The sequence below is a fragment of the Oryx dammah genome, unplaced genomic scaffold, assembly GCF_014754425.2.
Source record: "Oryx dammah isolate SB20612 unplaced genomic scaffold, SCBI_Odam_1.1 HiC_scaffold_5, whole genome shotgun sequence".
Taxonomy (NCBI): Eukaryota; Metazoa; Chordata; class Mammalia; order Artiodactyla; family Bovidae; genus Oryx; species Oryx dammah.
Window position 1 is genome coordinate 78,326,503 of NW_024070189.1, and position 23,063 is coordinate 78,349,565.

Genomic DNA, 23,063 nt, shown 5'->3' on the forward strand with positions numbered 1-23,063 from the left:
CTCTTCTTAAAAGACATTGATTTGTATTACATACTCAATTTAAAGGAGTAAATGCCCTTCCCTCAGCCTGCAAGATTTGTTTATCTTAGCGCTACTGTGAGAACTTAATGCCCAAATGAAGGCAGCGTGTTTTATTTCTTCTACTCCCACCCGACATCGCATAAAGTTAACAGCAGCCTCTAATCATGAGGAACCCAAAGTAAATACTCTGAGATTTCGAATCCAGATCTTTACTATTAGAATCACACATGTGCGTTAAAGGAAACCTAGATTGCCTTAAGCCACACGGAAAGCATTTACATCTGAGCCACTTTACATGTGATTGCAAGTTAAAGTAAATTCTAAATAACTTTAGCAGTTGGCAATTTGGAAAACAGCCTGGGCCATATAAATTCTCCTTTAGTTCTTTTTCTGTTAAATCTTATGCCAAAGTAAATCGAAGCTGTAGAGAACCTTTGAACTCCTCAGTTCTCAAATGACCTCAGTGAAGTTGGATTGGCAGAGCCAGTGTTTAGTTTCCAAAGGAAACCGTTTTTTGTTTTTTTTTTTCCTTTCCTCCTTGAAATGTACACAGGACAGTTACCTTCCTTAAGGGAGGATGCAGTCCTTGGAGGAGGAGAATAGGTGGGCTTCCTGGGCCCCCCTGCTCTGGGCCCTATTCCTGCCTCTCAGAAAGGGGCTTTCTGCTGTCAGCAGCTCATCACTGCAGTTCCGGGGGAGCCTTGGGGTTGGCACCCAGGTTTCTTAACACCTCTGCTTCACAAGTCAGTCAGCTTCGCTTTCCCCCTTCCCTTTCTCTTTCAGAAAAATCTGTTGAAAGCAAAAGGTCTGAGGTTCTGAGCCACCTCTTCCTGCTGGGTCTCCACGCTTCAGTTTCCTTTCCTGTGAACTGGAGATTAAAAATGGATCTGGCCACAGGAAGTCTTCTCTTCTCTCGAGTGTTTTATTCTTGTGCTCATGACCACACAGTTTATCACATTGTATTATTCATGATTTATTCGTTATTAGTAAATAATTTATTTAAATTTATCTTGAATGATATATGCGTGTGTATGTATATATATAATAGGTTTGAGCGTGTGTGTGCTGATTCACTTCAGTCGTATCCAATTCTTTGTGACCCCACGGACTGTTGCCCACCAGGCTCCTCTGTCCATGGGATTCTCCAGGCAGTAAGACTGGAGTGGGTTGCCATGCCTTTTTCCAGGAAATCTTCCCGACTGTGGGATCGAACCCACATCTCTAATGTCTTCTGCTCTGGCAGGCAGGCAGGTTCTTTATCACTAGCACCACCTGAGAAGCCCCATACATGTAATATAAATAATATATATGAACATAGCCTTAAACTTCAGTGTGTTCTTACGACTAGACCGCACACCTCTTGAAGGCAGGGACAGTGGCCTCCATTTCTGTGCATCACCATTGGAGTCCATTGCTGACCTGGACACACAGTAGTTCTAGGTAGACAAGTGAGGCAATCTTACAGAGGTGCCTCCTTAGCCATACTGTGCCACGGTTAACAAAAGCGTTATCCATCAGTCAAGACAACATTCACAAAAATCAGTTTTACTCCCCTTATATTTTAATGTGTGCTATTTTTAATAGACACCCATCAAGATATATAAATAACCTTGAAGGGAAAAAATGACATTTATATTTTACACTTTTGCTGTGCTGCCAAGGAACATATTACATGTTTGCTAATCCTTTGAAAAACAAATGTTTATGTAAGCCGTTAGAGAAGGGGGTTTAAAAAACATTTTTACCCTTAGCCCTCGGCTCTAAGAGTATTTGCCATAAATTGTTACTATGTCAGCATATTTGAAAAAATAGCATCGCATAGACAATTTCTTAATTCCCTACCGCAAAATTAAATCTTAAGGTGGCTGTATGTTGTCTGCTATTTAGGGTTGTTTTTCAAGAATCTACAGACTCACTCCAGGTGGTCATTGTGTCTCTGCTTAAATATGGTCAGGAATGGGGGCCTCACTTCTGCTGGTATCAACCCTTTTCTCTTTCATGTAAGGCATCTTGAACTGGTGTACAGAATGTTTAAAGATCTTTATGATATTCAAAAGTATAAATGCCCTTAATGAATGTTATTATTATTGAAGGAGAAGGGAGAAGACTGCTATCCAAAAAATCTACATGACTTGTGTATTATAAACCCAAGAAAACTCTTACCAAGAGGTGCATATTATGGGCTCTATAGGTTGGGTGTACCAATTATAAATGATTAGGAAACTATCAAGAACTGTCAACAGAAAACCCGCATTCTGACAGCACTGTGGAGAGGTGGTGGTGAAGAACCAGTGGTTTCAGAATCAGTCATACCTGACTTTGATTCCTGTATCTATTCCTTAGCAGCTTTGAGCAATTTGCTTTCCTCTCTGGTCTTTTACTTTCTCATTGTGAAATAAGAATAAAGCAGAACACCAAAACAGGGTTTGGCCCAAATTTATGTTAAATAAATGGTAACCAATATGAGCAATATTATTGTGCTATTACTGTATTATTGTTATTGTTATTATTATAAATTCAGAGGTGCCTGTTTGACTGCAGTTGACATTGAGGTAATGGGTGTTTCTTAGGGAAGAAAAATGTGGTGTGGGGACTCTGAGTTGGCTACCTGTCTTAACAGCCAACTGGGGATAAGGAGTTTAATAGGAAGTGTCAGCCCCCAAGCTTACCTCCCTTGGGTGGAATTGTAAGGTCCAACTTTCCTACTTGTTAACACTGCTATAAACCACTTACACATACCCTTATTGAAAGGGTTCAGCTCAGTTCAGTCACTCAGTCGTATTTGACTCTTTGCAACCCCATGGACTGCAGCACGCCAGGCTTCCCTGTCCCTCACCAATTCCCAGAGCTTGCTCAAACTCAGGTCCATTGAATCAGTGATGCCATCCAACCATCTCATCCTCTGTCAACCCGTTCTCCTCCTGCCTTCAATCTTTCCCAGCATCAAAGTCTTTACTAATGAGTCAGTTCTTCGCATCAGGTGGCCAAAGTAGTAGAGTTTCAGCTTCAGCATCAGTCCTTCCAATGAACACCCAGGACTGATCTCCTTTAGGATGGACTGGTTGGATCTCCTTGCAGTCCAAGGGACTCTCAAGGGTCTTCTCCAACACCACAGTTCAAAAGCATCCATTCTTCGGTGCTCAGCTTTCTTTATGGTCCAGCTCTCACATCCATACATGACTACTGGAAAAAACATAGCTAATACTGATCTTATCATTCTATAGGTAAAATACCATCTCATATCTTATCACTCTATTCTGTATTTTTTGGTCAGGCCAGTATTGTCCTAGTAAAACAATTCCTCCCCCACCAAAAGCCCTGAGTTGCAGCATTTGCTGATTTCCATGGTGTAAATACTTTCGCAAAACCCAGTTTCAAGCTTCCAAGTGACTGCTCCATAGTCGCTGAGCACAGAGTTGGGAAGAGATGCGCACAGTTGCTCGAGTCAGTGCAAGCTGGCTCCAGAGCACTGCTGGGCCAGAGGAAGGTGTGTGTTGCGACAGTACAAGATAGGATAATTGAAAATGAAATTTACAAGCATATAGAATAGAGGGAGAATAGTTTGCCCTGGGAATGACCAACAGAATTCATCCAGAAAGTGATTACTTGAGCAGCATGTTTCAGTGCCGTTTCTCTGTCCTTGCTCTATACTCTGTAGTCATGCTGAGGGGAGAGATCTTTTCCTAGCTGCTTGTGCTCAATTGGGGTATGGAGGTGGAGGGTTGAGTGGTGGGTTTCCCTAATGACCTCTGAATATCAGATTGTTTCTTTAACAAGTAGTTTAAAGATTTGGTCTTTGACATAGTGCCCATGTTTGTAAAAATGTCTCCCTTCCTCCCTTCCATTCTCCCTTCCTTTCCCTTCTCCCCCACTCCCTGTCTTCTTTATTCCCTTCCCTATGACCTCACAAGTATTTTCTATCATCTCTTTTGTAATCCTAACAACCCCCAAGAGATCATCAGAACAGGTAATAGTATTCCTGTTCTGCAGAAACTGTAGAGACATTAGAAAACTGCTATACTTCATAAATTTCTATCATGTTATTAATGTCATCAGTAATACATAATTTTGTTATTTGGAAACCTTCATTGTTACTCAAACACCCCCACTTCTTTAATATTTTTTGAGTGGAGAGGGTCATTTCAAACTCTGGCCACCTTTCCTTTGTTGTCACACAGTTAATTTTCTTCTCTCCCTCATGGTTGTTGAAAATTGTATCACACTGTGTCTAGGAAATTGCATTACAGTGCTGTAAATACATTTCTGAGAACTTTTAATTAAGTGATGGTACCTAGAACTTTCTCATTATAGTTAAATCCCTAGAGATGAGAAAACAGAATCCTCTTGAGAAGCTGTTTTGTTTCCAGTGGCCCAGCACTGGAACAAACATAATTCTGTTACAAACCATCTCTGAACTATTAGAGTGACACCAGTTGAGGAGTGTGTCAATGTAGTGGCTTAGAAAAACCCAGGTCTTCTTACTAAAGACTTCTTAAAAGTTTTCCAAGTGCCTTACGACTCAAACTGAAGAAGAAGCCATCTGAGCTCACTGACTCGCCATTTACCATGAAGTCCTCTGTGGATGTGCTTGAAATCATCACTTGCATCCTTCTAATCCTTGTAAGCTTTGTTGGAAACCTGTGTTTATTTTATTCTACAAGGAAGTGTATGACTGGGCGTCGAGAGACATCCTTTCTTCTGATTTTCAGTCTTATATTTGTCCACCTCATTAAGAACCTGGTGGTGAATGTCATGAAAATTGTTTATTCTTCTGGTTGCACGTTGGATTCAGCTGGCTGCAAAGTTCTGTGCTTCACGGGGGCCCTGACAACATCCCTGGCCATCTGGTTCATGTTATACTTTGCATTGCTCTACCACCAGAAGCTGTACCAGACTGTCCACCCCTTGAGTGAGCCTCCAAACCCAGACCATCAGAAGCATTCCATAAAGGTGGTTTCTGCACTTTGGGTGACAGGCATGGCAGTATACCTCCCAGTTTTACTCTATACTAGAAAATCAGAATACCTGAATGCAGGAAATGATACAGACCCTTTGTCAACAAACAGGATTCACATGGATTGCCTAACTGACTTTGGAAACAAGCAAGTAGAGTTTTTCTATGGGGAAGTGTTTTTGGTTCTGATTGATATTCTTCCTTTAGCCACTTTAGTCTTTGTCTGTTTCTGGATGTCTTTTCTGCTTTCAGAGAGAAAGAAGATGACATATGGTGACATCTGGATTGGAGATGATGATTCAGAAATTGAAATCCTTAGAGGGGCCAAGTTTAGTATTTTATTAATGTGGCTGATCACTCCACTTTGGATTTCTCATTTTATCTTAGTCTATTTCTTGAAAGGCTTGGCAGCCTGTGTCTTTTTTCCAGCTGTTCTCACAGCCCTCTCTTCAGGTTTCTCTGCGCTCAGTCCTTTCCTGCTTATGCTGGTGAACTACAGAATGAAGTTGGTGTCCTTCTGTGATGCCAAAGAGAAAAAACCCACACCACAGCCTGCAAATGTTATTCTCTCTCCATATGCTTAATGGCAAAAAAAAAAAAAAAAAAAACTCTGTTTTAACTTTGGGGAGTCAGGCCAAACTTCCACAACCCTCATCAACAGATCATTTCTGAAAGAAGGACTTCTCCTCAAAAAAAGACTTCTGAGGGAAACAGTGCAAGAAGAAGATATTTGAACCTGAAGTTATTATAAGTTGAAGAAAAATAGTCATCTCAACATTCGTGATTTCAGACAATACCACAGTTTTTAGTGTAGGACCCAACAATGATCATAGTCTGGAAGTGAACTCAACCAACAATGTGTTAAGTATTTACTCTGTTTAAGATACTATGTTAAAAAGCAGCATATTGTAAAAACTGAGGATTACACTGCCTAGCTGAATTCCTTTAAAGGTACTTAACAGTAATCTTGTGTTTTCATCTTGTGTTTTTTTCTTGACATGCTATGACATATATTGGAAGTGCATTAGTTTAGTATACAGTGTTCATTTTTGCACTTTTAACCACGGTACCTCACCTAAACTAGAAGCAGATTCTGTTCATTTGCCTTCCTCTAATTATCTTTAGTAAATTTGGCTAGAGAAAACCATTGGATGAAACAATCAGTGCTTGCTAAATCATATTCTTTCTATATGTACAGATGTGCAAATATTTGGTTACTACAGACATTTAACCCACTTTTCTTTTTTAATCACCTTAACATGCAACTTTACTCCTCTTCAGAAAAAAAGAGATATTTATTTTAAGAGACTTTATTTCCTCATTTGGTTATTAACTTGGTACATTTTAATTGGAAGAATTGACAAGTATCCATAATAACCTATTTTTCTGAACTTGGATTTAATAAAAATAAGCACATTATAATTTAAAATACCTGACCAGGATTTTATTTTTTACAGTTATCCAGTGGCCATTTGGACTGCTTCAGATTCAATAAATAATAATTTTATATATCTTACGATGCATATATGTTGTATAAACATTGAATTTTAAGTTAATTTTTACTCAATTCTTGCATTTCATTTTCCTTCTTTATGAGTAGACTTAGGATTAATTGCATTATGGTTCTAGTGACTGGATGCCCCTAAGTTGGGATTCTTGCTCTGAAAAGGCTCCTTCTGAAATTTTAAACCTGGATCTCATTAACAGGAGAAACGTAGAACATCTTTGTTGCCGTGAAGTGCTATGGAGAAAGGAATTTTTAAAGTAACCAAGACCCAAATTTTGTAGGGTTTGGTAGGCCGATGTCTTGTCACTTGTATAGCACTGAGAATTAAAATACATACACACAGAGACTTAAGACCTTCTGAGGTTTCTGGGTGGTCTTCATGGGAAATGCTTAGTTGAGTCCACTGAGGAAGTTTAATCAGAAGGGCACTATGCATGGATCCTATATAATGAAGTTAACATCTGTGGAGATGGGGGATGTAGGGAAGAGGTCACCATCTTTTAATTAAGTGCAGATGTAGCCGGGGCTGGGACCAGCCATTGATCTTAGGTAGTAGCTCTCAAATGTGGTTCTGGGACCAGCAGAATCGGTATCAGCTGGGAACTTGTTAGACATGTAAATGCTCAGGCCCCAGCCCAGAGCTACAATTTGGGCAATTGGACCCAGCAACTTGTTTTTAATAAGCCTTCTGGTTGATTCTCACGCAGGCTGAACTTTCAGAAGCACTGGCCTAGAGTTACTCAGAAGTTTAATCCTCACAAACATTTAGAAGAGTGAAAATAAAGCCAAGATGACGGACACCTGATGTAGTCTTTAGTGCTCCTGTACACATTGCTGTTATGTCTATGGCTCTCTAAAACGGGAATCAGGATTGTCATCTGTGTTGCATACATTCTCAATAATAATTGCCAAACAAATCCACTGTAAAAATCAAGCAATCTTTGCAGAATCAAGAGGAAAGCATGACCGCTTCAGGTGTGCCAAAAATCTGGAACTTGGATTTGGAGAGTTTCCGGTACATAACTGAGTAATGGATCTAGTTCCATAGTTTCTTTCCAGAAGTCAGTGCAAGGCATGCCTGGCGGACACCCAGGCTGAGCTTCCCAGTGCTGGAAATGTTTCCTTTTCCTCCTCAGACATTTTCTTTTGGTTTCGGCCTCATTAGGTCATAGTTTTGTCCTTGTGGAATTGATGTTTTCATCTACAACAGAGAGTAAATCATATTCTCACTGAATGAACCACATTGCAGTTCACTTTTTAAAATTATGTTCACTTTAACTCTCTGACTCTGTTTCGCTCTCTTCTTCTCCCTTAACCTCCACATTTCATCTACACTCCTGGTAGGATCAGGATGATAGATGAAATAGGGTAGAAGGGAAGTTCAACAAAGGTTGTCATGGCGGCACCTTTGAGAGGGCTTAGAGTTGGTCAGGACCATCCTGAAGTCTTGGTTTGGGCCTCACAGAATCTCTGACCTAGAAGGTCATCTGTCCCTTCTTTCAATGCAAGATTCTCATCTTTCTCCCTCAGAAAATCCCTCAAACCTCTGAATGAACAGTTTCTTGCTAGGGTGGTTGTGATCTTATCAAGGAGCCCATTCCATTTATGCCCTTTCCAAACACCATTAGTAAGAAGTATTTACTGAGACTGGAATCCCTGAAACTTCCTTCAAGAAGTTTCTTACCCTTGAAGGCAAATCCTCCTCTTACCTGATGGCTTTCTAGGTTCTTAGAGAGAGAGGAGTGCTTTTCTCTTCTCCCCGTTAGACATTTCTTTAGCCATGCCATGTAAGGTAGAGCTTGCCGGCCACTGGCTGTCTTGACTTCCTCACTCTGTCTTTGTATATTCCAGTTTGCCTGTGGCTTCTTAAGTAGTGGCAGCCAGCACTGAACACAATATATATTCTCTTGTATTTACATATGTTTATATTTTTTTCTACATTCTTTTTGTCTTCTCTTGTGTAGATACTGTGAGCATGGGTTCTTCCCTTCCTCTTCCAAAAAGAATTTTAAATATTAAACTCACTTTAAATCTCTCTGCACCCCCCCACCCCCAGGCACACACACACAAATACAAATTTTAAAGCACCATTGCTAGGGCTTAAAAATGAAGGTCCTTTCAGGCTCTAAAATTTTGCTATAAGTTAGTTCATTCTCAGTGTCAGATTTTAAAAATAATGAAATACCCCAAAATCATTTGCAAGAATATTAAACTATAGGCTAGGGCTCAAAACTACAATAAGACTACAATATTTTAAATCAAATATACTTCATTTTCTTTTTTAAAAACTACAAAGAAACATAGCCTATACAGTGGTGATTTGCTTGTCTTTCCAATAAGACATAAGGAAAGATGGTCATAATCAAATTTTCTTTGAAGATGAGCTTGAGGTATTAAACCAACTGGCTATGGAATATAATGCTTTATAGGCCAGTTCAGGGCCTATGGTATGTTAGGTACACAAAGATCTATATACTTTCCTTTAAAGATGATCATGCCTACCATTCTCGTTAGACTCTACTGGAGAGAGGAAAGAGCAATTTATTTGGAGTTACAGTTCTTGTATACCCAAAGCAATACAGCTCAGGACTGAGGATGCCTGTGGAATTCTGGCCCACATGGTTCAGAAACACAGTCATGTTTTAGGACAGTCTAAGATGCAAATCACTGCAGGTGGTGACTGCAGCCATGAAACTAAAAGATGCTTACTACTTCGAAGGAAAGTTATGACCAACCTAGACAGCATATTAAAAAGCAGAGACATTAATTGCCAACAAAGGTCCATCTAGTCAAGGCTATGGTTTTTCCATTAGTCATATATGGATGTGAGAGTTGGACTATAAAGAAAGCTAGGCGCTGAAGAATTGATGCTTTTGAAGAGTGGTGTTGGAGAAGACTCTTGAGAGTCCCTTGGTTGGACTGCAAGGAGATCCAACCAGTCCATCCTAAAGGAAATCAGTCCTGAATATTCACTGGAAGGACTGATGTTGAAGCTGAAACTCCAGTACTTTGGCCTTCTGATGCAAAGAACTGACTCATTTGAAAAGACCTGATGCTGGGAAAGACTGAAGGCGGGAGCAGAAGGGGACGACAGAGGTCGAGATGGTTGGATGGCATCACCGACTCAATGGACATGAGTTTGAGTAAACTCTGGCAGTTGGTGATGGACAGGGAGGCCTGGTGTGCTGCGGTCCATGGGGTCGCAAAGAGTCAGACACGACTGGGCAACTGAACTCAACTGAACTGAAGATGCAAATCAGAAGAGCTGTGGGCTTGATCCCGGCAAGTGGTTTGTCTGAGCTTTCTTGGTCCCTGTCTATGTAGGAGTACATCACCTTGGCCAAAACATTCCTGAGCTTTATCATCTTTAAAATTGGAAGGATATGATTGCAAATTGTGATACACACCCTCTCCATCCCTCATGGACTTGTAATAAAGTCAGATAAAATATATTGAAGATAAAAAAAAAGCTATTGAAGGTGTTTTGAAAAAGTAAAATGTCTGATACAAGTGAAGTGTTATTGGGTTGACCAAAAAGTTTGTTAGTTTTTCTGTACAGCCTTGCAGCTAACCCCATACTTTACCCCTGCAGTTTGGGTAAGCTGAAATAAGGGAGAAAAAGCAAACTTACCACCAGAAGCCCTGGCTGCATGTGAGACAGCCACACCACCTCTCTGAGCCTTGGTTTCCTTTGTTGCATGAAGGAGATTGTAAGATATTTGTCTCCTATGACTTTGGTGAACTATGAGTGAGAGAGTATTTGTAAGAGCACCCAGACCTACCACTGGTATAAAGTTTGGCTTCATAAATCCTTGTGGTTGTTCAGACTGGAAAATGCAGCTCCCCTTTCCTGGAGCTGGAGCGGGCTCAATACATTACATTAAAGCCTCCTGTTTGATAGCAAATACTCGCTTGTACTTTCTCCAGACATGCCAGAGAATTTGTTACTCCAGCATGCGCTCTGTTTTTACTCTGACTTTGGAAATATTCTCCTGCCGACTGTGCTTATCGACCCACCCCAGCTATCACCCTTCAAGACCCATTTTTTGAAGCAAAAACAGCAGCAGGTGTTAAATCTGTGTTACCCATTTTTCTGGAAATCCTGCTTCAGGATTCTTCTCACCTCCAGGCCTCCCCGCTGTACAGCAGCTCTACCCAGAATGTTTCCTCCTGCCCCGTATCGACTCACTCACCATTTGTGCCCTTACATTCTTCAGCTGTCAGCTTAGACCTTACCTCTACTGCACACACTTCCCTCATCTACAAGGTCTCAGGTGACTCAGGCTCCTGTGTACTTTTTTTTTTAAAACACCAAAAACATTTTGTATTGGGGTTTAGCCAATTAACAATGTTGTGGTAGTTTCAGGTGAACAGTGAAGGGACTCAGCCATACGTATACATGTGTCCATTCTTCCCCAAACCCCCCTTCCCATCCAGGCTGGCACATAACATTGAGCAGAGTTCCCTGTGCTGTGCAGTAGGTCCTTGCTGGTTATCCATTTTAAATATAGCAAAGTCCTTATCGATCCCTTCCCCACACCCTCCCAGTAACCATGAGTTTGTTTTCTAAGTCTGTGAGTCTCTTTCTGTTTCGTTTAAGTGTGTTCATTTGTATCATTTCTGTTTAGACTCCAGATATAAGGGGTGTCATGCGATATTTGTCCTTCTCTGTCTGACTTACTTCACTCAGTAGGACACTCTCTAGTTCTACCTGTGTTGCTGCAAATGTCCAGCGCTGTGTATTTATGTGTCCCAGCAAGGACCGCAGTATATGGTAATGGCCTTTTTTTCCCACTGTCTCCCCCCATACTGGCCTGGAGAGTAGTATTGGTCTAACCTAACATGTTCTCTCAGGAACATGCCGAAAATGAAGAAAAGGATGAGATCTACACAGCTTGTGCTTCCCTCCCCTTTCTCCTGATGTGTACTTCTTGGCTTTCCTTCAGTTACCTCTTTCCAGTAGAAATCTCTTGCCTCTATCATCTTTCTGCTTCAATACTAGGCATTCAGTGACTGCCATGCCTCTGGCCACTGTTGAATCAAAGAGTGAGAGAAACTGAATCCAACATTTGGAATGAGTTGCCTCCTTGCCAGCCAATCTACTGAGCCAACTGGGGACGACATTTCATATATTCTGCTTTTTTCCACCCCAACTTTCCAGTATGCAGTTTGTGATTTTTTTTTTGAACTCTTGTTATATGAAGGAAAGAAAGTTCAATATCTACGCCTAGGCTTTTAAACTGAAAATGTATCCCAGTACGAATTTGGCTGTGTGTGTCAGGGTGTAGGCAAGTGCAGTGTTTTCCCAAGTTATTGGTGAATTAAAGACTAAAGAAAGAAGCTGTAATGCAAATCAACCAAGGTTACCTCATCACCAAATGTACCCTGCTCATTTATTTTGACAAGCCCAACTTAACTTTTAATTACCAGGCCTCCTAGTACACTGGTAAAATGTAGCAATAGTGACTTTGGCAGAAGAGGAGAAATCTGTGTAACATGAGCCTTCAGAATGAGTCCATGCTGACTCCTTGTAAAATGGAGTGAGGCAATTCATTTTAAGAAGAATTTCAGTAGAGCAGTTTATGTGATCTGTGACTATAGTCGCAAATCAGTGAGCCTTTTATGAGCCAAGCAGACCAGAATGTATACATTAAATGAGGGTAGTTCCTCAAAGAAATTTTGTCGGCCACTCTAAGCCATTCATTACCCAACAGATTTTGTAAGTCTTCATTTGGAACTATTTTCAGAGTCAGTTTTCAAGTCACTATAAAAAAAAATTGAAAATGTCACTCGAAAGTCCTAATACTGGAGAGGGTAGGCTATTTTTTAAATTGATGCCTACTTTTTATTATTCAGTTGGACTCTTAGTTACTTGGAGCTCTTTCCTAAATTGAATCTTCCCTTGAAGGAAGCAGTCGGGCCATCACTGAGGTCCCCCATGAGAAGGTGACATAGCGTTGATAGACCTATTAGGGCCAGAGCCCCTGCTGTACACTTTAATAGGCACTGGAGGGACTTCTGTTCTTGGCAGTTTATCAAAACTCTGTGCAAGGAGGGAAAATGCTACAGATGTGCACAGTTGATGCTCATTACTCTCCTTCTTTATTCTCTTCCCCTCTAACTGGCATCAGTTTGGAGTTTGGGTAAAGCTTCTCTGGTGCCTTGGACACATCAAGAGAAAGGGTGCACCATGTCACCAATAGCTTCTACCTGGCATGTGGGTCCCAGCCACCCAGTCGTGTGTCCCCACATCCTAATATTGGTTTTCCTTCCCTCGCTGTAATTTTTCCCACCCAAAGCAGTAGACTTAAGCCATTGGAAAATGTTTCCTTTCCCTTTCTCTGCTTTCCCACTCCTGCCCACTCTCCACCTTCACCTCTCCCCGCTGCCGTCAATAGAAAGCTGAAACACACCACATGCGTGCCTCGGTGCATAACAGATTAAAACTTGCCCACGTCAGTGAAGAGAGAAGCCCAACTGACCCGGAAATGGAAGGGTTTCCACCAGTCCACAGTATCTGAGGGTAGACAGGTCTTGTAAGAGGTGTGCTTGAGGCGAAGGAAGTGGGCAAAAGAGGAGAGAAGGAACCTGGGATTGCAGCTTGTAGGCTCAGGGCTGATGGGGTAAGGGTGCCGTGCAAATTTATAAATGACTGGGCTCTGAGATCCCGGAGGGGTCCAGGGCCAACTATGATGTATAGCAATAAAAATCTCATGTAAAGGCTTTTCAGCTGGACCGCCCTTTCTGGGGAGGCTGAAAAATATTTTCCACTGAGGTGTCTGTCGACCCACTCTTCGTCGGCCTGGAGCCGCTTGGCCCTCTTGGGTCCGAGCTGGCAGGCTGGCCACGCAGAGGATGGTCCCGGTCTCTTTTCTGGACTTGTCCTTGGCATAACTTCTGCCCTTCCCCCGAGTCACAATAGTGAAGTGGCACCGTGTAACTGCACAATACCAGTGACCACAAGGGAAAGATGTCTTCTTCCTCCGGTTGTAAAATGAAGGAAATGTAATCCCCGCCTCCTAACATTTTATTGTGTTGGTGAAGCTTTCCTTTCTTTAATACTAAGAGAGGACATGGAGGCTGTGGAAAAGCACATATTGTAACATGCTAGTAGTTTATTTGTGAGAAATTGTGTTTTACTGCTGTTGTGGTATGAGAATTCAAAACAATCGTAGAATACAGTTTCAACCTTAGAATACAAATGAAGGAAATATCGTTTGACAGGAGGCACCAATAAGAAAAGCAGGGAGGATGGCACTTAAGGTTTAATCCTAGATTCCTCTGAAGGGTCAAAGGTTTAAATGCCCCCAAGGCCAGGCAGGATGTGTGGATGAGCAGAACTGATGGGGGTTGAGCGGGGGAGCTGAGGAGCACATGTCCCATAGACAGGGCAGCGGCAGCTCAGCTCCAGCCGATTATTTATTGTGGGGAACACAGACCTGTGCTGCCAGAGCTTCAGATATTTTTTAAGTGAAGCCAGAAATCCAGAGTTTTATGTGAAATCACCAAAGGTCTACAAGCTGGCAACAGAGTCTATTTTTTAGAAACACTGCTGGGGCCAAACATATCACATCTGTGGGCCAGACCTGGCTCCTGGGCCTCGGGTGTGCCCTCTGTGGCTGTTCATCCCATCAGAGCCCGTGGGGCTGTCAGAAAAGGGGGGCTTGCTGGCTTCTGCTGTGGCTGGTGTGGGGGCCGGGGGGATGGTGCCCAAAGAGCACAAGGAGGAAAGCACATCCCCAGCCCAGCTCAGCTTCCTTATTGTGTTGGATTAGTTGCAGCGGCTGCTCTAAACCTGACTCTGTTCCCATCACATTGCTAATTCCTCAGAAGGGAGTGCTTGAGGGTCCTGTGTGCTCCATGGAAGGGCAGATGGGGAAGGAAGAGACGATGTAATGACCACTGGGATAACTGTGGGCTCACCCTCAGCTGAAAGATGGACTTGATGCTGGGAATGTGACCCGGATTTGGTGAACCACAGGGATTTCTCTACCTTATAAATGAGGATGTAATAATTCCAGAGTGGCCCCTTGAAAGAAAGAAGCATTGAGACTAGACAGAAGGAATTGTGTTGTAGATGGCATTAGGTGTGTTAAAGGAGATGGCTGCATGTGCGGGTCCATTGGAAAGCAAAGAAGAATGCTGTATGCCTTGGACCACTTAATCTGAGGTGGGACCATTCAACCTACTGAGATAAATATGGCCTTCATGTAATGGGCTGGAACTGTTGTAACACTTATGTTCCAGTCTGTTAGAATAAAGAATCTCACTGTCAACCTCCAAGACCAAATATAAGGATTTTCTCATTGTCATGATTTATATTATCCTCTAGATATGTTCCGTTAGAATGTCTGTGCTCAAATGCAAATTGTTCTTCATAATGTCAATAACACCTCAAACGAAGACTCAGTGACTGTTAACTTTAGTTAAGATGTGATCATGTGCATTTTGTATTTAGTTTGTTATATTCATGTATTGAAATATCCACTTGTTCCCCAGCTTTGACTCATGCTTTTCTACTTCATCTCATGTTTCCATGCTTCTGGTGATACTGTGTCTGTCTGTACCCCATCCTAACACCCAGAATCATCTTTGTGTTCACCAAAGCCTTGGGAGTAGAGTCTATACATCAACAGTTCACTGTGGAATACAGATTTAGTGAAAAGAAGTTGAATTGAAAGAAGATCTGTTAGTTGACAAGCTGGAATCCCAAGTCTGGATTGTCTCAGAATCCAGCAGAATGGAAGAGAAAGTTATTTTGAGTAATTTGCAAGTATGAGTGTGCATGTTTTTCTCTGAAAACCTTTTTGAGGCTTAAAGGAAAAGTGATACATTTTTGTACCAAGCAATTTGCTTACAAACCAATTTTTAGATTTCTATAAATAATGAAATTGAATTTAGGCATCAAATACACATTGATTTTCTTTTTATTTACACCTTCTGTGATTTCAGAAGAACTTTTAATATATATTCTAAATGTATAATCACATTTGTACATGGTAATGCATCCTAATCCTTTCTTAGATCAACTCTGTGTCCACTATAAATTAAATATATATATAAATGGTGTGTTCATGTGTGAAGGGAAGAAAAGGAAAATTGAGTCAAGTGATGGATTTGAGGTATGGAACAAAGAGTGATTTTCTCTCTTTTGCTGCAACTATGCTATTTTTGTAGATTAAAAATAAAAAATAAAACCTCAAAATTAGAAATCAGTGCCTTCAGAGTCAGCATTTTCCTTTAAAAACTAGGTATTTTTACAATCTTGATCTTATACTGATAAGTTCATTCTCATCAGCCTAGATTTATTTTCACTTTCCAATTATGTATTCCTTACTGTTTGGCAAGTTACCCCTTCATTAGAGATCTGAAAGAGGAGAAAATAAATTATTTAAGATTCTCAAGTCTGAGTGCATAAGACAGTTTTTGTAATAAGCAAAACAAGTTGCAGAAAGTGGAATCTTTTCCAGCATCTCAGAGTTTGCTCTGCAGAAGAGAACTGCCCAGCAAGGCACCGGCAGGAGATCATTGTCTCTATTCCTGACATCTGTAGGTGCCGCTGCCACCGCCGATGGTGGTGGTGATAAGTGACGGGGAAATGCACTGGGAGGTGATGTGTCTTCCTTGACAGGTTTAAAGAGCTGCCGCGGGCTGCTCAGAGGCAAGTCCTGCCCGAGGACGCTCTGGCGTCTGTGTCAGGTCCGTCTGCCTCTGGCAGGCAGAGCTGTTAGAGGCAGGGGCGATGCAGTAACTCTGTGGTTTAAACCTGTGTTTAGATCCTTTTTTTTGAGGGGTGAACTGGAGGTTGCCCTACAAATTCTGAAATATTCATTATTGTTGGTTAGTTAGTATCTGCCTTGTCCTTGTGTTATTACCGTGGAGAGGCTGAACTCATTACTCCATGCCCAGGATCCGAGGATACGCCCACATAAACATTTGAATAGGGTTGTCCTCAGATTTCGAGCTTTGCTCCCCATCCTCAAAGCCCATATATTCCCCCATGGTGTAGTGTTAGATGTGGGCTGGATCCGCCTTAATCACAGGGGAAGAGTCTGACCTGAGTTACTATTCTGGCAAAGGCAAACAGGCACAAATGAAATACAGTGAAGGACCCATGGCTACCCACTGGGGACCCTCCTGGGGAGCCTGGAGGAGCTGTGCTTACAGAGAGCCAGACTGGGGACATTGGAAGCCAGCGGGAAAGTGTGCTCAAAGGCAGCCCTTGTACCAGTTACCTTTCTCATTTTGTTTGTCTAAATAAAATGGTTTCTGGCTGTAAAGCAGCTAACTTTTTTGCTTTTCTCTTGTGCTTTGTTCTTGTCCAGAACTTATAAGTAGCTGACATTACTCAAAATGTGCAAAGAAGAATAATGGAAGCCCCTGAATACCTTGATTTGGATGAAATTGACTTCAGTGATGACATCTCTGTAAGTATTGCTCCTTGCAAACAGTGCTTTCAGGAAATTCTGCCTTAACCTATATGGGCTCCTTTCTCTGTTGTAGTCTGTATATTCTAAGCTCTTCCTACCACATTTAGAAATTGACAACAGAAATCCTGCTGTGGCAGACAAGTGTGGTTTGGGGGCCTTCCTGACCAGGAAGTGAATGAATCCCACTTCATTTTGTGTGAGCTTGGATGAGAAAGCATGTAACCTCACTGGGCTTCCCCTTCCTAATCTGTTTCTTTCTTGTCACAGTTATTCATTGGGTAAATGTAACTAACCCGGTTGGTGTAGATGTCCATAACGTACATAATTCGTCCCTTCTATATGCCTGGCTGTGCCACAGCCTGCATGCACTAACATTCACAGGACACAGACTGAAGGATGGTCAAGTTATTAGTCTTTGAACAATAAGATCTTTCAGTCACCGGAGCTTTCAAAACATGGGTTGGACACTTGTTGGGAGAGTCATGTATTGCTAAGGACAGGACAGGCTGACCTCTGAGGCCCTGATTCATCCTGTAGTACTGCGGACGGATGACCTTCTTAGTGTCCTCTGCACTCACGAACTTCCTGCCGCTTCCAGTCTGACTCCTGGCTGCATGAGTGGATGGTCTGCCTGCTTGCCCAGAGCTTCTTGTGACTCACCTTCGGCCACACGGTCTATTCTGCCAGAGTCCGGACAGCAATGTTAGCCTCTCAGACCCTCGCCCAGCTGGGCTGACTCTCAGAGTGTGTGATGAGAAGGTGGCTTTTCTGAACAAGTTATGTGCCTTTTCTTCCCAGGGCCAACACGGACGGGCTTTCTGACCTTACTCTCCACTGATGTCTTGGTTTTGGTCACCAGTGGCAACTGTCTCAGAAACAGGCTTTCACATGCCTCTGGCAGCAGTGTTATTCTTCTACTTTACTCCTTCCCTTAAGTGAAATATGCATACTCTATGTAAGAATTGGATTCCTGGGGTGCGTTTGATGAATCACCCATTTTATTCAGCCGTGGGTGAATCTGCCTACCTTTCCGTAGATGTGAATTCAGCCTTTCCCTCTTTGAGCTTTCAGACAATTATTAGTCCTCATTAGGATGGATGTGAAGTGAGTGGTATCCCTCTCCCTTTTTAAATCATTATGCATGCATGCTCAGTCACTTAGTCTGCCCAAGTCTTTGCAACCCCATCAACTGTGGCCCACCAGGCTCCTCTGTCCATGGGATTTCCCGGGCAAGAATACTGGAGCGGGCTGCTATTTCCTCCTCCAGGGGATCTTTCTGACTCAGGGATGGAACCCACATCTGTGGAGTCTTTACCACTGAGCCACCTGGGAAGCCCCACAATTAAGGTGGATCACAGCCTGGTTCTTTTAAAACCACTCCGCTCCAGGTATTTTGAGTTAGATGGGGAAAAGCAAGGAAAGTGAATTATGATGTGGGTGGTGGGGGTAAGGTAGAAAGTGTTTCAGAAAGGGACACATGTTATGATTATCAGTTCAGGGTGGCGCATAGGCTTTGAAGGCACCAGTGTGGGCTGCAGCCTCGTCCTGATCTTTGCTGGCTGTAGCACAGTAACTTTGCCTTGCTGAGATACCCACCTCATTTTTAAGACTGTTTCGAGGATTCAGTGAAATAGTAATATACGGAAAGCACTTATCTTGGCACACGGTAAGTTGCTCTTAAAAATGGTAGCTTTTGTTATTATTTCAATGAATGCTACAATAATATTTATATGACCAATGGTGAAGAAAGAACTCCAGGGAAAAGACCAGGCATCATGTCAAGACTTTAAAAAAAAATACAATAGAGCAGTTGTGTTTATAGAAGAGTCATCTGGCAGCAGCCCATAATTTTGATGAATTAGGAATCTCCACTTGAAAGATAATAAAATATGTTAAGCAATAACTGAAGCTGTTTCGCGAATTAGGATTCAGAATTATGCAATAGTTGAGCTTCTATAGCCTGACCACTCTGAAACATAAGTAAAGATCTCCATCTGTGATTGTGTAACTGCACTCAAACTCACCCCCTTTAGATATATTCCTATTGTTTGGATCTTTAACCTGCATTTAAACTGAAACCAGAAGGGAAAAAATGAAATTGCATAGACTTGATAAACTAATGATAATGGAAAAAAAAAATTTTTTTTAAATAAAATAAACTAATGATAATGGTTAACACTGAGCACTTCCCAGGGGATAGGCATTATCTTGTTTAATACTCACAATAATTCTCTGAAGAAGGAAAAATTATTATTTTCCTTTTATAGATGAGGAAACTGAGGTGTGAGATGTTGTTTAACTTGCCCAGTGTCACCCACTGAATTAGGAGCACTGTCTTTGGAATATCTGCTTTTAGCCCCAGTACTTGGGGCAACTTTACCCTTCCCCCAGGGGACATTTAACAATACCTGGAGATGTTTTTTATTGTCATAACTGAGGAGGTATAACTGGCATTTGGTGGGTAGAGACCAGGGATGGATTTAAACATCCTGCAATGTCTAGGAAAATACCCTACTGGAAAGAATTATCTAGCCTGAGATGCTGGCAGTACCAAGGATGAACAATCCTGGTCTATTTCAATCCACTTAAAACTAAAGAAACTCTACTCTAACTGGCATCCTGTGTAACATGGTAGATTATTTTATAGTTGTTCCATCTCATCCAGGTTTAAGACCTTAAACATGTCAGAATATATTAGACTATATAATGTCTTCATGGGAAAAGAAGTGGACATAGCCTCTAAAATATTGAAATGATTGTTCTCAGTCTATTTAGGTAACCTAGGAGCAATAAATTTATATCCGCTTTAAGGGCTAAGTGGATATAATTCAGATGTATTCAACTTGCTAATTCACTGGTATAACAAAAAATATGTGTACATGCATACTCTCTCAGACATGTCCAACTCTTTGCGACCCCATGAGCTGTAGCCTACCAGACCCCTCTGTCCATGGAATTTTCCAAGCAAGAATAATGGAGTGGGTTGCCATTTCCTCTTCCAGAGGATCTTCACGACCCAGGAATCAAACCCACATCTCTTGTGTCTCTTGCATTGACAGGCAAATTGTTTATCATTGCACCGGGAAGCCCAACCAGAAATGTTGTCTCCCATAAACCTGCCTGTATTGTTAAAATTCTGTAAACAACATTTTCTGACAGCCTTTATGCTTCTTTCCTGGTTTAGTGGCAGGAATGGGGAAGGGGAATGCATAATACATTTGAAAAAGATGTTTACAAAAGAGATGCCCAAGTTTAAAACTCCTCTTCTTACTCTCCAACCATAGCCCTTTTACATATTATAGGGTTTCTGTTTCATGATTTTCCCCCCCGGTCATGAGCCTAGTTCTTGTTTTAATTAAAACACAAGCTGTATATTGGTACAGAAAAGCAGAGCTTTTTTGCCTTTACCTAATGAGACAAAACACAGAAGACAATCAAATTATTTTGAAGTTTCCCAGACTCAAAAATAATGCTCATCTTTTGCAAAATGCAGAGTTTAAACTATACATTCTTGTAACTCTGCCATCTGAAAGGGCAGAACATTGTGCAGTGGCGGAGGGTCTGTGAGGGCGAGATGATGACACACATAAACATGGATTCAAAGCTGGACTTTCCTGTCGCTGCAAATGGTTTACAGAGTCCCTTCTTTATTCCTATGGAAGCCAGCTCTCTCTATCTTAAAAAGGAAAAATGCTCTGGAATATTATTTTACCATGGAGTTCTTAGTAGCCGTGATGTATATTTTATGAAGAGAGGCCAACTTGCTGTCCTCAAAAATAAGATTATACACAGGACTGAGCAAAGCAGAGGCCAAACCATGGATCCACTGCAGTGCTCCACTCGTGAGCCATCAAATGTTGGCTGCGCCATGCACTGCAATGAACTCCTTAAATCATTGGTCCTGGTTAATCCTCATATCAGCTCTGCAAGGCGGGCCCTATTTTTAATCCCCTGTTTGGCAGATGAAAATAATGAGGCTTAAAGAGATAGTCCGACTTTCACAAGGTTACAGATAGATAAGTGGGAGGGTCAGGATTTCAATACAGAACTGTTTGTGTTACTTTTTCTCTTTTGAGCAATTTGGTTGAATAAAATCATCTCTGTACCAGTCATCTCACCCGTCGCTATCCCTAGCTGTCACTAAAGCGATTGCAGAGTGCTTATCAAAAGTAAAGGAGTTGATATAAATATTAATAAAATAAAAGAAGCTAGGAGAACTTAAGCAACCCTCCTAATTTAATTGTTCCTCAGATTTTCCATCTGTTAAGTCATAATAATCCATCTCTACCTATTGTCCTGTATTTTATGGAGAAGATATGAAATGTATATTTATGTCCATACATAAACTCACACTTCTATTCATATGCAGATACAAGTGCATATATATGTATATGCATATATTTTTACAAATACCTACATGTACATACAAACATGTATACATACATACATGTAAATAGACACACACAGGCATGTGTACACACACATATAAATAGAACTAAGTACAATGCTTTATTCCTCAGCACAGGAATTTTTCTTGCTTTTCTGTATCACCATGACTGCAGCTTTGGTGAAAGTTGACATTTTTGGCAATCACATAGTGTATGTTTTGTGCAAATCAGATGAGATCAAAATCAATAAGTGTCCTTTCACTTTATTATCCCTTTTGACCCAAGCCCTTGCAGCCCAGGGTAATAGCACAGACTTATGTGGATTCATTTTCCTAAAGTGCTTAAGGGGCTTCCCCAGTGGCTCAGGGGTAAAGAATCCATCGGCAGTGCAGGAGCCACAGGAGATGTGGGTTTGGATCAGGAAGATCCCCTGGAGGAGGGTATGGCAACTGACTCCAGTAGTATTGTCTGAAGAGTCCCATGGACAGAGGAGCCTGGCGAGCTATGAGAGTTGGTCGCAAAGAGTAGGACACGACTGAAGTGACTGAGCAAGCTAGCAAAGTGCTTAAACCACTGGTAGAAAAATAAATTCTTATGGCAAATAAATCTCACTCTCGGTGAGTTTTCACATTTCCGTCCCACAGACTGGGCATCACTTACACTAAAATACCAGCCCCCCTGCCCCCTTTATGTGTACATCACCTTTTGTTCAGCTCATTCCACTGACACTTCCCAGATTTCATTACATTCTGACCAAGAAGTGCTTCAAGGTAGTGAGAGACCTTGAGAAAGGGCATGAAGGGCTTATCACATGGACCCAGGCACTGAGTTGGGGTGGGTAAAGAGTACAGCTTTTGTTCCAGTTTTAGGTGTGAAAAAAATCTAGAAAGATACTTAAGGTACAATGCTTGTCCCTCCTCTCTAGCAGGGCTCTAAAACCCTGTTATCTTTCCTTGATGCTTCCTAGAAGGTTACTAAGACATTTAGGGGCCTCAGATCGCCTCCATCTCTTTGCTGTCCCTGCCCTTTCAAGCCATCACCCTGCTCTTATTTCCGTTCAAACTTCTCTAAAGTGCTTCTCAGTAGGATCTGTTTCATCAGCTCTTCAGAATGCCCCAGCTTTTGGCAGTGTTCTTTTTGTAGTGTCTTGTATCCAAGTCTCAATTACCTCTCACTGGTCCCTTCTCCAGCTCACCATTACTCAAAACCTCACAGTTGTTCTAATATTATGTATGTCTTACCATTTTCTTAATACCTGCCAGGAAAGGAATTAAAAATAATCTAATCCGGGCAAAATTTAATTTCAAATTTATGTTCCATAACTAGTGTTTGAGTGCAGGCCTAGAACCCAAGTCCCCAGACTCCAAACTTGGACCTGACTGACATCCCTACCTGAGAAGGTAGAGAGCAATCTTATAGATATGGAGTGATTTCCTAGCAGAATGAACAGTTGGTTGATTTACTGTTTTGCCCTTCTCTTACTCTGGAAATAGTTTTCATCTTGCCCAAGTCATGACACTTATTAAGTTGACTATGCAGGTTATTTATTTATGCAAACTGTTTACCATTTATGAACAAGTACATGTTATACCAGTCTACTCAACAGGCATGTATTAAACATTTACAGTGCACCAGGCATGGTTCTAGACTTGAGGTGAATGACACAGATGTGTCCTGTGTTCTCACAGAGTTTACCATACCCTGTGATAACAGTTGAGCATATTATGAAATGTCAAGTTAGCTTAAATAGTAGGTCACAATTA

The 23,063-nt window shown here is 41.6% G+C and overlaps 2 protein-coding genes across 3 annotated transcripts in view; both read left to right on the top strand.

Moving 5' to 3' along the window:
- The window catches only part of LOC120864684 (synuclein alpha interacting protein), a 164,133-nt gene that overhangs the window by 63,819 nt on the left and 77,251 nt on the right, over nucleotides 1–23,063 (top strand). For both annotated transcript variants that reach the window (XM_040241708.1, XM_040241709.1), the window contains exon 2: nucleotides 16,808–16,909. In XM_040241708.1, coding sequence (XP_040097642.1) covers nucleotides 16,853–16,909 — 57 coding nt within the window. In that variant the 5' untranslated portion in view covers nucleotides 16,808–16,852. The remainder of the gene's footprint in view (nucleotides 1–16,807; nucleotides 16,910–23,063) is intronic.
- On the top strand, nucleotides 4,588–5,559 carry LOC120864685. The gene has a single exon (XM_040241710.1). It carries the CDS (start codon nucleotides 4,588–4,590, stop codon nucleotides 5,557–5,559), a length of 972 nt encoding a protein of 323 aa, XP_040097644.1.

Bases quoted from the DNA above. Each gene is read 5' to 3' on its own strand.
- LOC120864685 (XM_040241710.1), top strand. From the start codon at position 4,588: ATGAAGTCCTCTGTGGATGTGCTTGAAATCATCACTTGCATCCTTCTA.